At 35.3% G+C, this 16,127-nt stretch overlaps 1 protein-coding gene across 5 annotated transcripts in view; it reads right to left on the bottom strand.

Annotated features, from left to right (window-relative positions):
- The window catches only part of FAP (fibroblast activation protein alpha), a 71,289-nt gene that overhangs the window by 33,762 nt on the left and 21,400 nt on the right, over nucleotides 1-16,127 (bottom strand). For all 5 annotated transcript variants that reach the window (XR_007478571.1, XM_033412549.2, XM_033412550.2 and 2 more), the window contains exons 7-12: nucleotides 14,173-14,245; nucleotides 13,349-13,469; nucleotides 12,296-12,450; nucleotides 10,169-10,272; nucleotides 8,247-8,382; nucleotides 4,555-4,599 (exon numbers count right to left, since the gene is read on the bottom strand). Coding sequence is in view for 4 of the 5 variants with exons in the window: in XM_033412549.2 (XP_033268440.1) it covers nucleotides 4,555-4,599; nucleotides 8,247-8,382; nucleotides 10,169-10,272; nucleotides 12,296-12,450; nucleotides 13,349-13,469; nucleotides 14,173-14,245 (634 nt within the window). In the remaining variant the exon portion in view is untranslated. The remainder of the gene's footprint in view (nucleotides 1-4,554; nucleotides 4,600-8,246; nucleotides 8,383-10,168; nucleotides 10,273-12,295; nucleotides 12,451-13,348; nucleotides 13,470-14,172; nucleotides 14,246-16,127) is intronic.

Raw genomic sequence — 16,127 nt, forward strand, 5'->3', positions numbered from 1 at the left:
AATCAAGGTAAGAACTGAGATGCAATCATAGTGGATTAGACTGGGCCCTATATCCAATGGCTGGTGTCCTCATAAGAAGAGATGTGGACTCAAAGAGACCCAGGGAAGAAGGCCATATGAAGATGGAAGCAGGGATTGGAGCTGGTGGAGCTCTAGCCAAGGAAGTCCAAGGATTGCCAGGGGCCAGCAGAAGCTGAAAGAGGTGAGGAAGGATTCTTCCCTGGAGACTTCAAAGTATGGCCCTGCTAACCCCTTGACTTTGGACTTCTAGCCTCCAGAATGATGAATTTTTGTTGTTTTAAGCCAAATTGGTGGTAATTTGTTACAGCAACTCTAGAGAACCAATATAGTGTCCTAAGTCTTATCTATTTGGCATAGAATTGATGTTTTTAACAAAATGTAAAATGGAATAATGAGAAACTGCTGTCTCCTTACGTGATTCCTTTATTAGTTTCATTAATAATAAGACCAGCCCTGGTAGGATTTTGTGTATTGATACTCAGTGAGATTGAGAGCCAAGAGGCCCTGGAATAGGAAATTCTGATTTGCAGTTTTGCCGATGGAATTTCACTAGCATAGGTCTGACAAATCACTCTTTCATCTTAGAATGAGGCTTTACCCTCTTAGCCAAATGATTACTTACTAGTAACCACTTTACAGTGTCTCCCTCTCCCCCCCCCCCAAGATGAAAGACAAAAACTGGCTCCCCATTGTCTTAACCACTACAATGGAACTGGAGTCACAAAATATTATAAGGTGCCCTCGTAAAAAAAAATACTCTCTTTACATCTGCAGTTAGTTAGGGAACTCTAAAAAAAAGATTTAGTTCTAGATTAAAACTGAAAACTTCATTTTCATTGAAAATAAAAAATAAGAGGGCAGAGTGTTATGTTTTAAGATATTAGAATTGGGCAAACAGGAAGAATATTTTGCTAGGCAAAGACTGTTATCTTCTCCCCTTTTATTGCAGACATCCAAGACAGCTGCTTTAGATGAACAGGTAACTTGGGTGAGGTAAAGAGAGTGTGAAATATTTCCGCCTTCACTTTGCCAGAGTGAGGTCCATAATGCATCCTGAGTTAAGTCCCTCTCAAGGCAGGTCACGCCTGAGCCCTAGATAAGCTCATGTCACTAGGTGGGCCTCAATTTTAACAAGTCCTCTTCAGAGGTCCCCTTATCATGCTTAGATGTGCTGGTAAATTCCTCACCTTTACGTGCAAAGCCACTTAAAATATTTTTCTTGGAAGGTAAGGTTATTTACCACCAGTTAATTTCTTGCCACAGTTGGTAAATAGCCTGAGGAACTACTTATCTAAGGCTTGTGCCTAAACTGAGTCCACATGCAGTTAAAAGCACAGACTTTCAAGCATCAAGTAGAACATCCATTTTTCTGAGCCAAAGGATTTTGCCAACCGCCTAAAGGAAGTGTGGTGTGTTGCTTAATTACTTTAAAATAATTTAAATGTGGCTTTGCAATCTAAGCATTATGTTTTCAGTGTTTCTTCTTCACATTTTAGTAATTAAATATTAGATTCTTTGATTAAATCTTCCTTTTTGCCTGTTCTCCACAGGGTAAAAAATATATACGTATTCAAAGTGAATTTGTTGCTGTTATTTTTCTAATCAAATACCAAAGAAGAAGTTATGGTACTTCCCCCAAATTAAGACACAATATCTCATGCAGGAGGAAAGGAAAGTGACAAGTAAAGTTCTTAAGAAACTACTTGCTAGTTCTGTGCCTGAAACTAACATGTTAACTACTTTTAGCAAGTCATTTAATCTCACATTTCTAATTCATAGGTGATCTCCAAAGGTCTTTTTCAATTTAAATCTCTTTGATAAATACTAAAGGAACAACTCCTCTAAAATTGCTCTTTAAATTTATATTAATATGACTAGCCTGTACACTTTATCCAAAACCCTCATAAATATTATTTGAACAAATGTCTGAAAGACAAACATTTCTAGGTTATTTCTGGGCACTTTTATTAAGCCACTGGTTTGATTATAGGTCAAAGGAAACTATGCAGCATATTACCACACATGAGTTATAACTAAATAAAGTCATGAGTTCAAAAGATGTGTCAGAACTTATAAAATCTAATGACTGACCTCTTGAAAGCAGTTGCCTTGGGGAAGTGTGAACTTACTCTTGAAAGCTATCATTTCAAAAAAAATTTGACAGTTCCTCTTCTGATATTCAGAAAGTTTACTGACTATTGGATACATTTGAAGAGATTGAGATTAGTACACAAGAAAAATAATTTTCCCAATAGAATTCTAAAGCTACAGATATTAAAATGATCTAGTGCAAAATCATATGTTGCAGATACACGTTTCACTTATTCACTAGATTTATGTTGGCATGGCTTTTGATTTAATGTAGAAACATCATCTTCCCTCAAAGGACACATATGTGCTTCCACTGAGGGTATTTAAAACAATATTCTAAAGCTTTAGAAGGCAATTCATTCATTCACTCATCCATTCATCCAGCTACTGTTTGCTGAGATTGCAAGGCTGGTGCTATACAAACTATAAAACTTGATAAGATACAATTGTTTTCCTCAAGATGCTTATACATAGGAGATTTCAAAAGATGCATTCTAAAATAGTTCAGTGTGTTTTGAATGGTGGCACTATTTTCAGAATAAATGTGTATGGATTCTTAGATCATGTCTTTGATAAGGTTGTTGGTATCGTTATCTATTTGTAAAATCACATCATTCATGTTACTTTATAGAAACTCTAGTTATACTATCTTCGTGGAGAACACAGCTAAAGGACATATTCAAGTGTTCTTTCTTCCCTCATTCTTTACAGGAAATCTCTATAATGGCAGTAAACTCATAAATTAATTTTTTCCCTTTCCTCAAGTTTTCAAATGCTGATCTAGGAATTATCTTTCTGGAAGGTGAGCTTCTGATTGACCAAGAATCCAAAAAAATTATAAAATCCTGTTCTTTCACTGACTGCTTCTCATGCTTCCTGTGTTATTTAGTACAGCGTTGAAGAGTGAATTAAAATAGGATTTTCAAGACTTCCCTGGTGGTCCAGTGGTTAAGACTCTGTGCTCTCAATGCAGGGGGCCCAGGTTGCATGCTGCAACTAAGAGCCCGCCTACTGCAGTGAAAAAGATCCCATGTGCCACAATTAAGTCCCAGTGCAGCCAAATAAATAAATAAATATTAAAAATAAAATAAAATAGGATTTTCCTTTTTTTCTGAATTACACACTTATCCTTGTTACCTTATTTTAGAATGTAATGTACATTTACTTATACAATTAATAAAGTAATAACTATTCTCTAGTTAATGAATAAAACAGAAGTATCTTTAACTGAAATCAGAAAGTAAATATATGTAAGCTAAAATTGCTGAATCCAGGAAAGTATACAGAAAAGAATTTTGAATATCTGAAGATTTTTACTTCACTTCACATCCCATCTTAATTTAAAGTTTTACAAGACATCATCTTAGAATTGATTTCTGAATTCTTTATCGTCCCTTGTCTTGGGTTAATGTGTTAAACTAGTTCTTAAGAATTTCTTTTTTCTTTGCATGTGTCCAAATTTCAGAAGCAGCAGCCTTTTTTTCCCACCCAAATGCGAGCTGAAATCAACCACATGTGTGTGGTAAATGGACCATCCACACAGCATTCACGTATTATCTGTCCTATTTTGTATTCTCCATATAGGATACAAGATACAATTGATATTTTCCTAAAACATGATTTATTTTTACACAAAAAATCCTTATAAATCTCTGAATAAAACTATTCAAAAAAAATCCAGATATATGTGATCACAAACCATAACAAAACACACACTTCCCTATTTGATACCACTTTACTTAAAAACTAGAATGAATATGCATATATATGAAATACATCTAATCATTTAATTTATATAAAATTTAATAAGCAGTAGGTTGTCTCTAAACCAAGGATACCCAATGTCATTATTTTCCTTGGATTCAAATGGCTAATAATTATTCAGATTATTTTAAGCAAATCAGGGATTGTATTCTCTTTTGAAAAATGACCTTTATTGTATTTTTAAAGAGGTAATATTAATTATGGATATCAGAGAGTTGATTGAAAAAGTTAAGTTTGGAACATGAGGTATATGATTTATTCTTAATAGAATTCTAAATATATACACATTAAAAATTGTCTGGGGCTTCCCTGGTGGAGCAGTGGTTGAGAGTCCGCCTGCCGATGCAGGGGACACGGGTTTGTGCCCCGGTCCGGGAAGATCCCACATGCCGCGGAGCGGCTGGAGCCGTGAGCCATGGCCGTTGAGCCTGCGGGTCCGGAGCCTGTGCTCCGCAATGGGAGAGGCCATAGCAGTGAGAGGCCCGCGTACCGCAAAAAAAAAAAAAAAAAAAAAAAAAAAATTGTCTGGCACAAAATTACTGAAGGGATCACTACCTTTGTGTTTTTTACCTTGATATTTTTCTATAAAAGCAAGTAGTGCCAGTTTGGATACATTTCAAATAGTCCTTTGATAGCTGAGAATTTCATTAAAAGATAAGGAAAATATAGCAATCATACTCCACCAGCCCATCCAGTTCTGCTTTCTTCTATATGTTCCTGGGTCTAAAAGAAAAAAAAGATCAAATAAAGCATAGTATTAGGAGGACAGTTTTCCCTAAATATAATGTGGACATTTGAACAAGTTAAGCTGCCTGGTCGGAGTATATTATTGCTAGTCAACTAACTTCACACTTGAGTTTAAGATGACTATATTCAAAATCTAATACAACAACACCATTGCGTACAGAAGGATGATCTAAGGGCTGTATCTTATTGCAAACCATTCATAATTCTGGTTAAATTTTCCATAAGGCAGTGACTGGAATTATGACAATATCTATGGAGGCCTAGCACAAGCCAAACACTTGGTGTCATGTAGGGAAAAAGGCATTTCACAGAGGAGTTTAGGTTAAATTTTTTCTTTTCTCAATCTTATGAAGCAGCTAGAAATCTTAAAATTTGCACTGAATCTTATTTTGGTATATATTTTAGCATAGTACAATCAATCATTTATTGAATAAATATTTAATAAGCCTAAAAAAATGAATAGACTTTTCTAGACAATTAGAGGATAAACATTCTAGATAGAATGAAAAGCACAGAGACAAGGCCAGCTTAGAAAACCACAGGTGGCTCAGTATGGCTGAAAGGAGGGTGACTGTGGGAAAGAGAAGATGAGAAAATGTATAGGGATCAGCAAGATTGTAGAGAAAATTTTATTCCACCCTAGGAAATTTGGATTTCTCCTGTAGGTAAGTCCTTTGAAAGACTTCAGAATCACAATTTAAAAAATATAATTGGGAACATGATACAGAGAATGGATTAAGTGGGTAAGATAGAGGGAAGCACAAAGAGCCATTAGAAGGCTACTGCAATGCTGGAAAAAGGATGCTGAAGACCCAAATCTATGTAGCGGTAGTGAGGGTGGAGCAGAGAAGATGTAGCCAGAGATACATAAAAGTTCAAATCCTCAGAATGAACTTGTAGGGCAAGTGGTAATTGAAAACCTCTGGTATTAGATAAAAATCACCTAGGAGAATAATAGAGTTGTGACAGAGACTGTAGGATAATTAGCAACCATTTCCTGTTTTTGCTAGGACGTCAGGTAGGCTACATTTTCCAGGCCCCCTTCCAGTTGGATGTGGTCATGTGATAAGTTCTAACCCGGGATATGTGAGCAGAAGTGACCTGTGCTGTTTCTGCACTTAAACTGTAAGACCCTCTCACATGATCCTCCATTCTTTTTCCACCCGCCCCCCCCCCCCCGCCCCGGTGAATGTTGATGACCAGGTTTGAATAACCTTGAATATCCTTAGAAGCCACTAGATGAAGATAGCAGAAATGTTATCAACCTGTGTTCCTGAATGACTCTGTTAAGCAGGGGACCCCATCCCATACCCTCACCATTCCCCACTTACCTGGACTCACTATTAGATGGTTACATGAATGTGCAAAAACTTCCTATTGTATTAACCCACTGAAATTTTGGAGGGGTTTTGTTGTTGTAACTGTTATAGCAGTTAGCCTATCTTGCAAATACATTAACTTGGAAAATAATAAGATTTCTAGAGAAGTCAGAAGAGGAAGAGCTGGAAAGGAAAAGAACAGTCAGTAAAGTAGAAAGAGAACCACGAGAGAGTACTGTCAAAAACAGCAAGGGAATAATAAATTTTAAAAACACAGTTTGGATTTTCTCTTACAAGGATAGGCCAGTGTCTCAGAGAGAACAAGTTAAGACAAGACTTAATAAAGCAAAACTTTTTTGATTCATTATTTCTAGTTATTAAGATAAAATTAATTTTAATTCCCTTTTCAGAGAAGAAAGAATACTATGATGTTTCTCCCCCAAACTACAAATTTCTTAATAAATCTTATTAATATAGTTATATTAAGCAATTATTGTCAGTTTCCTTTGCCTCTTTGTTTTGGATATGACTCCCAACATGAATAAAGTGTAGCCGTCACTTAACCTTAAATGTTATTTGTTTTCAAAACAAAACACACACACACACACACACACACACACACACACACACACACACACACACACACACACACACACACACACACACACACACCCCAGTCATGAGTATGGTTACTGGAAAATTCAACCCTGTTTTTCTTAAATCTGAAAATATGTTCCATGAACTTACCAGACTATTTTGAAACAGAGGTTGTTTTGAAATTCTAAGGTTATTCAAACCTGGTATTCTAAACTTAATCATTGATTTTGGCCATAAAACTAAAGCTTATATTCCAGGGAATTCCACATCTCATTGAATGAGCATCTTATATGTTCTGTCAGTTTGGATTAAGTTGTCTCAGATTTGATAAATTAGAATTTCAAATTCCAAAGCAATCACAGTTTTAAATGCCTAGTTTTAAGAGCTAAAAATTGTATCTAAATGACCAATCTTATAGTTTTAAACTAGTAAAATTAAAGCAATAATTCCTAGTATCTAGATTCAATGAAAACATTAAAGTTATATTCACCCAAAGCTGACTAATCAGACTGATGGCTTTTAATTAACTAGAACAATCAAGTTTATTCTTTTTTTTTTTTGCCTATGATACTGCATTAAAGCCAAAAAAATCTTTCTGCTTTGTATATCAAACTATAAATAAGATAAAAATCAGCTCTAACATATTCCATCAAAATTAGTCAAGCTTCTTATAGACACAGTAGTGATTTAAAAATATTTTTAGCCTGAGTAATGTTGACTATTATAGTCCTGATATACTTCCAAACAGATTCATATGACTTTTTTCTTGCAAAACATAATGTCCTAATTTCTAGATGGAATTTAGTGTTTTACTTTGATTGCTTTGTGCTTTTTTTCTTACTTTATAAAATAGGTTTATTCTATATTTGGTTTAATGAAACATTTCTTCATAATTAGATGTCTCATGAAATGTACCCATAAAATGTCCTATTTAAAGAAAACATTTTGTGTTTCTTAGTCTCTAATATGAGTACTTATGAACAGGCTTATTTTGAAGATTTTCTATTGGTGAAGTAGTTTTCTGACTCATTAATTCAACAGATTATGTTTGGATTTGAGCAATAAAAACAATTAAAACTCAACAATAAATCCGTGCCTAGTTTTTAAGTTTTTTCTCCCTAAAATTAGCACAGTATTGAGCACTCTTCTAAGATAACAGGATAGCAAGATAATTTGATCTGTTTCATGTCATTCTTAGTTATCTACATTTGATTTTCAAATGGGAGTATTTGGCTTTCCTTTGATAATATTTGTTTACTCTGGAGTTTTTATTTTTCAGTTTTGACATTGAATAGAACATGTTACCATTTGCTAATTCTTTTGAATAGAACACATCTATTTCCTTAATGGACCCATCTTATCTTTTCATCTTCATTATTTTGCTTTTTTTGACTGCCAATCTTATAATCTTAAAAGGATGGATTTCCATCCTAATGGAAATTTCCATCCTACTGATTTTCCCAGTATTACATTGTTTCATTTAGTCTTTTTCTCTATTCAGTTTCAATGCTAAAGTCTTTCAAGAAAACAAAAGGTATCTTATTTATTTAATAAAAAGAATGAAACTTTGAATAGAGAGGTTTTTTTGCAATTGGGAGTTGAGTGCAGTAATTCTGCCTTATAATATAAAATGTTAGCTATAAATAAGTCACCACTCTTGTACTTTCATCTTCAGAAACACACCTCTATGGTTTTAATACAACTTACCTTTGGACAGCTCCATGTCTTCCAGTCTTCCCTGAAATCACATATAGATAAGACTGAAACATTCTGGATTCTTTTCAGCCACTGCAAACAGATTCGCTCATCAGTAACCCATGTAAGCCAACTGAAATAATAATCACTGCAAACAAATCAAAACAGACAGTCACAACCATAAATCAAGATCACATTCAAATAATTTCTTAATTTGTGCTTTCTAAAGGATGTATTTTATTATCTGAAATATTTATTCCATAGATAAGGAAGGCAAAACATTCCTTTCTCTGCAGAGAAAGTTTAAATATACCTGCTGACTTTTAAAGAATATCTATAAGAGAGTTCATTCATCTAATAGAATTAGTTTACACTTGAGTTTTCTCCCAGTTGGAATTTTTATATCTCAGGAAAAAATTTAAGACGGAAGGCCAAAGCTACTGGTCAATCTAGAGGAGAAAAAGCATTAAACTGGCTATTTTCCCATAGCTAAACTCAAATTTTCGCTTCTTAACTAGTTGAAAGAGAGCTAAGTGGGTAAAAGATAGGCAGGCTTGTGTTGGAAGCCGAGTTTTAGCTGTGACCATGGTCAGGGGTTGAAATTCAGGTTAATAAAATGGAGATGATGTATGCAAAGTAACTCAAACAATGCTTGGCACAAAGTGGATGTCAATGAAACGCAGCAATGGTTACTTGGCTCTGAGGGTGAACTTGTAGTTAAGAGAACAGCAATATAAATGAACCACAGAATGTTGGACATTAATATAAAAGGAATCACAGAGCTAGAAGGGGTCTCTGGCTCAGATTCTGGCTTTATCTCCTACTAGTTATACTACCTTAGGCTAATTACTTAACATACCCAAGGCTCTGTTTCTATATAAAATGGGAATAATAATAGTACCAGTTTTAAAGCTTTCTGTAAAGATCTACTGAGAACGCTTAAAGTGCTTACAGACTATGCTCACTACATAGTGAGTGCTCAAAAAATGTTAGCTATTACTATTGTATTGTTAGCATTTTACAGATGCTTAAACAAGCCTCATGACTCCGTACATGATCTCTTCCTATCATTCTGGTTGCCTCCTAAGGAGAATGACACATAAAAAACCAGATGTATTCAGTCAAGTTTTCATCAACTAGATTAGGGTGGGGAATAATGGATAATTTAAAAAAGCCATTTCTGATTATCTGAGAGGGGATTCATCTTGGCAAAGCCCAGCAGACGCCTCTGATGAGGTTTTTTTTTTCCTATTAGTGATCAATCAACTGGCCCCGGTGAGATGGGGTGTGGGAAGGGGTAAGGAGGGCCACCAGGCAGGGCTTGCGGACCCCTCCCCTTTACCCACTTCAACCTGAATGACCAGGACTAATCAGACAAGATGTACATAGGGCACCATGCTGGGGAAGTGAGAATGCTTCTGTCCCTGTCTGCCTGCAGTTAATTCCAAAACAGATAATTCTACAACCAGACCGTTTCAAATAGACTGCATCCTAGTGAAAAACGCTAATATTTGGAGAGAGTTGGCGCATCTTCTCCTGTTTGTCATACACATGTGATAAGCATGATCTACAAACCCTGGGAGAAAGTAGGTCAGACTTGGAAGAAGCCAGGATGAGTATGTATATGAATTTTACTATCTCTCTGTTTGTCTCTAGCTTACACTCACACATCCAGAAGTAGCACTTAGACTGAGCACCATGGTCATCTTTACATGTGTGAAAATGGCTAATATTTTCAAATCAATTTAAGAAACTTATTTGTGAATTTTGATTTTGCTATATATTTAGCTGGGCATGCTAATTTTATTTATTTATTTATTTTTGCTGTAGCATATACATCATAAACTCATTAGAAAAGAAATGTAAACCTTGATGAAGAAATTTCAGTGTTAAAATTCAGTTTGAAAAGTGGGAAGCAACAGAGATGACTATACCTTGAGGCTATCATTGCTGGAACTGGCGCTTCTCTGGGACCTACATGCTCAGGGTAAGTGGCATCAACAATAAAGATCCGAACAATGGGATTCTTAGCTCCAGCCTGTGAAGAAAATGGAGATATATAAGCTCATAAAATTCTAATTATCACCAACTTTTTAAAGACAGTTTAGGAATTTAGGCATATTTTTATAAGCTAACTATGTTAGGTATATTATTGTTGAAAACATTCTAATTATAACATGACCACGAATTTCACTGCAGTGCAATTACAAATCTTGTGCAACCAGAGTGAAAACACATATTCTAAGTGATTAATGAGGGAGCCTTGATTCATAGGGAAAAATATTTGGGCTATAAAAATGCAGTTCCATAAGTGATATTCTCTTTTCTGACTTTTAAGACAGATATTTCCCATTATAATTGTTATTAGGATAATTAATCATAATAATATTTCCTCACATGCCAAGGGGAGTGCCAAGGGGGATTGATTTGGGGAAGAGAGGGTAAAGAATAGATAATGAAAGATACCTTTTGCTTTTACCCTGTAATTTGGCCTAGGACAATTATCAGACAGTCTACTAGCTGGTTACATTATTACTGCTATCAATACTCCCAAATTAGGAAAATTCCACCTCAAAATAAAGTGTCATGGGATTTACGCTGTTCTTGCTTTGTGCTTTACGTGCTAGTATATGCCCTAGATTTACATGACAGTATAGTTCATGCCCAGACATCTTCTTAGAGTTCTGTTACTTTACCACAGAAAAGAGAATCTTATAATTGTCAAACAATTTAAATCCACAAAATTTAGATATATAGCCATAAATGACTCCATGCTATTTGGCTTTATCTAAGAAATTGTCCAGGCTCTCCTCACACCTTCCTGTTTCACTCTGAGGTTTAGGTAGGACTTTCTGCTTCTTTCAAGTTGTTTCACTTCTCAGTTCAGTGTCAGATGTTTCAGCAACTTCAGCCTTCAAAGAAACATGAGAATTTGGGTCCTGACTTCTCTGTCCATGTGAGTTTCTCCTCAGTTCTAGATTTCTTCATCTCTTTCTGCACTCTACCACCTTCTAAAGACCCAAGTTCTTTTACATCTTTTGGATTCCAAGTATCATACCTCTCACTTCCAAACATCTTAGCTTTCAGACTTTATATACAACTCTGAGGGGTCTCTTACCTAAACACTCATCTCCTACCCATTGCCTTTTCTCAAAAGACTTTTAACATAAATTTTAGACTATCTGGAATTTCTATTTCTCTCGCTATGGTCCCTTTGAATTGCTTTGGAATCCACTTGTGTGTATGCATATCCATCCCGTCTTTGTCACATATAGGGACCCGTTGGCTCCATCTATGACAGTGTTCCCCTTGGCAAGGGAAAACAATCATGACTTAAGAACAAAGAGCTAAATCCTAAAATCACTTCCACTCCTTGTGCAAGCGGAGAATTTATGATTTGATTCCCTTTCAGATTTCTTGTCTAAATTAAATTAGGATACGACGTTTCTCCACTGTGACCTGGCCATTCTTCTTTTGCATACAGGTTGACTATCTTGAGACATGGGACTGCATGTGAAGTATGTAAGCTAAGGATTCTAGAATGTTTATACGAGAAACTGAGGGCTTACACCATGTCTAATTCCCTCAAAGAAGAACCTAGGCTTATAAACTTAACCTACCATGTATGTCCAGAAAAGACCATAACTCAGGCTTACTTCGACCTGACAGGAGCACCACATTCAACATTTTAATTTCCCATTCTACTTTGAATTTACATGAGAATTCAAGAGGGAATTGCAAAACAGAACTTTACCCGAATTTGGAGCATGAAATATGAAAAAAATTAAAATTAAGTTAAGCTTGTTTTTCCTCCATGATCTAGACCATATGTTTTTCAAAGACTCTGCAATGGTTTTTGCAAAGACTACTTCATCCAGCCCAACCAGATGTCCAAAGCAACAGATGTCCACATAAATAATAGAGCACAGTACAATGTTTGCCTTACAATGCACAAGGATAAGAAGCTCTCCAAACTTGTTGATCCCACCTCTATTCATGGTATTGGTTGCTCATTTTGACACCAGGGAAATGGAAGCATCTGCTAAAAGTATTCCACATACCTTTGGGTATGGAATATTTATTGTTCTAGGATATTGTTCATCGCCATAATAGGAATAGGCAATAACTGGTATCTCTGTATCATTAAATTCTGCATATGCCAAAAATTTTCCATTAGGAGACCACCAGAGAGCATATTTTGTAGCAAGCATTTCCTCTGAAAAATAAATACTACCATATTAATTACTATGACAGTGTACTGTTAAAATCATCATAAATACTTCAAAGTACATTGTATATAGCCATTTATTAACTGAAATAATATATTTAATGTGGATGTGACATAAGCCATGCTTTGGTTATCAAAAGATAAATGATCTAGGTTTAGAGGAATAGTTTAACTTCATACCCCATATCAAACATCAATTAGTCTTCTGGGGAATTGACATTAATCAGAAATGTAATTTTTAAAATAAATAGTAAACATTTCAACAATAATTAATTTTCCCTTTGGGGGTCGCTTCTGATTTTTACAGTCATCTAAAGTAGCCAAAACAAGGAGAACTGTACTTATACTACAGAGTGACATTAACTTGAAAGTTGACTTTCTCTCCTGGGAATATTTTTTAAAAACCAGTTAATTCAGTTATATACATTTTTAATAAAGGCAAGGACTAGAAGACCTTTTAAAATCCAGTTAATTCCTAGATACTACATGACCCAGAAAGAGGACAAAATTCATGAGAGCACCAAGAGCCGAGAATATTTTCCTGCAAAATAATACAGACAGTTGTTTAGTTTTGGAAAAAAGGTTTATTTTGCAAGAAAAAAACAAACCCGAGAAAATGTACTAATACAGCATCTAAGGACCATATACTTCTTGGAATATAAATTATTACTACCACTTTATAATGCTCATGAAAATAAATTCTGCAAGTCAGATAACAAGGTTTTGTTCTTTCAGAATTTGCACGTCCTGTTCATAACCTGATAACAGCTTTCAGAAATGCCACCATTCATCTCAGTAACATACCACTCATCTAAACGTTACTAAACGTGTGCGATTATTTTCAATTAAAAGCCTAACGGCAGCAGTAAAAAAAGAATACACGTACCTTCATAAACCCAGTCTGGGATTCCATTAAATATTTTATTTTCTTTTCCATTATATGTTATTTGAAAAGGTGGGTCTTCTGGTCTTTGTTTCAGATAGATATTGTTTTGATAGACATATGCCTAGAAGTGGTGGTAAGTTAGTTAACAAGGAGAAATTTCATAAGAAATACAATAAAGCCTGCATGTTTGTGTTAATCATTCACCTAATACTTTTAAAAAGAGTGATAATCCAGATGCAAAAAGGCTCACAACTAAGATATCGTTTTAATAGGTCAAGAAACCCCAACCAACTTATACTAACATTATGATTTTTAACATAACATAAAAATTATGATTTTAAAGTCTATATATTAAATAGAGAATAAAGTCTGCTATTATATTCGTTGCCTTTATTACCTAAATAAATAATTGTGTATATTGACAGAAAGTCAAATAATCTCTGAATATTAATAGCTAGCCAGATCTAATCTTTATTTAGAGTCCTTAAATAAGAGCTTGGACAAAATTTCATGTTGTCTGAAGCTAGTCTGGGAAACTTGTGAAAACCATATTTTTCCTGAGCTTTCTGGCACAACGCATTCTGGCTGAGTATAAGGATAAAGTTTTTGACTGCGATATTTAAAGAAGTCTATCCATGAGCTTGAGATTTTACGGAATTCTCAGATGGGTTTCAATTTATCAAAACTCTTCCCGTTTTTAACCACTTAAAATAGTCATAAATGTATTTTTTTTTCTTTCAGGCATGGAAATTTAACAAAGGCCAAAATCAAATGGCTCCTCTTTTATTTGAATGATTAAACACTTCTATAATTTAAACATTTACTAATTTACTCCCAACAGGCGACCAGCATAAATATTGAATTGGACGAGGAAGCTCATTTCTTCTTATAAACTCTCTAGAAGAAAAGAAAGAAAATAAATAAATAAACTTTGCTGTTCAATGCAAATAACAGGTATAAAAAGAAAAAAATAAATAAACATAAAGCATCATCGTTTCTGCTTCTTCAAACCTAATGGAAAAAATGTGACAACATGGGACAGAGGACATGGGGTAGTAGTTGGAATTCTTCACTAGTTACTTACAGGTCATTTAACTTCTGACCTTTTATATTGCGGTGAGTGGATTAAAGGATTATAGACTGAGAAAGTGGGAATACCTCCAGAAATTACCTAATGGAACCCCCCCTCATCTTATAGAAAATAAACTTGAGGTTAGAGAAATGATATGACTTTTTAAACATCATATCACTAGCTCTTGGAAGACCCCTCATTAAACTCAAGCCTTTTAACCCTCAGGACTGTAAAATGTGTACACACCAGGCTGAGATGGTTGCTGAAGCCTTCCAGCTCTGAAATTCTATAATTGTGCTGAAGTTTAATATGTACTCTTCCACATTTTCATTCACAACCGCCATCTCTGTGAATGCATATGCATTTCAAATTTTTGAAAATAAGATGCCATTTGACAATCTCCCCAGGGATCTGACTTGAAATCAGAAAAGGAAAGGAACATCTGATCTCAAGCTAAACTGAAAAAACAGATCATATACTGGGCAGTATGCCTTAAGCTTGAAAGTCCTCCACTCCACCCATGGGAAAATTTCAAATATATTATTGACCAAAAATCTCACTTTGATGCTTAGAGTCGCCCTGCAAACCCTCAATTGACTGACTTGCACTGTGGAGTTTCTACAGTTCTTCAGCAAGAATGTGTTCAGAGTTTTATAAGTGTTAAAGAGTTGTAGGATGCTGTGCTTAAGTTTTGACTATTATCTTCTTGAAGACTATATGAATAGTTTCATCAAGAATGCTTTTGTGGAGATGCAAAACAAGACCTGCCTCCAAAGTATAATGTGAAGAGCTTGAAGGAAGACTCCTTGTCTGCCCCCTCCAAAAAAAATCTCTCCAACCTGGACCTAAACATATGCTTGATATTTCTACTTTTCCCATTCTTTTAAATTGTGGACACCTGTGAAGATGTGCAGCACACGTTACCTTGATTTAACTTATTAGGTCATGAAGTATGAGGCCTAGCGACCAATGAGGGAACATGGCACTAGACAGATCAGCTTTGACTGGAGAAAGAGTGATGTCCCCGGAGGAAGGAGACTATTGGTGCTGCAGTGGGAATCCTGATTGCTGGAGGGCAGTTTATGAGCACCAGGCCCCTGGGAAGTCTGGAACAGATCAACATACGAGGGCACAGGCAAAAGAACGTCCCAGAAGAGAAGACATTCATCCCTCGTTTACAGTTCTCTCTCAAACCAGTGTCCATGTTACCTTTGACATTGTAACACTGCCTTAGGTTTCCATATACCATGGAATCATCTATGCAAGCATGCAGACAGCACCAAGCTGAAAATCTCAGTGCATAGTTTCTTCATGGCAGGCAGGTCACCACAGCTGCCATTGTCTGTGTTTTACAGTATGAGAGAAAGTGGAGGAGCGTGCTTTACAAAGGCTGTCATCTCCTCAGTAATCCTTCCCTTGCTTGAAATCAGAACTATCTTCATTTTCTCTATGGTAGATTTTTTATAAACCTTTTGGAGGCACATAGAAGACTTGGAATGAGTGATATTCCATCTTGCCTTGAATCTCAACAAATTTGTCATTCTTCACTCCTTAAATTAGGGTATATTTACCTGACAAAAAACCAATCTGGCAAATTAGATGGTTGTGCAAGAAAAAAACAAACAAAATAGTGGTTTGATTAAATTCACTGCACAAAAGCTAAATATTTAAAATGATTCTAGGCCATAAAGCTTATACAAACCATGA

This window comes from Orcinus orca, chromosome 7, assembly GCF_937001465.1.
Source record: "Orcinus orca chromosome 7, mOrcOrc1.1, whole genome shotgun sequence".
NCBI classification, from domain to species: domain Eukaryota; kingdom Metazoa; phylum Chordata; class Mammalia; order Artiodactyla; family Delphinidae; genus Orcinus; species Orcinus orca.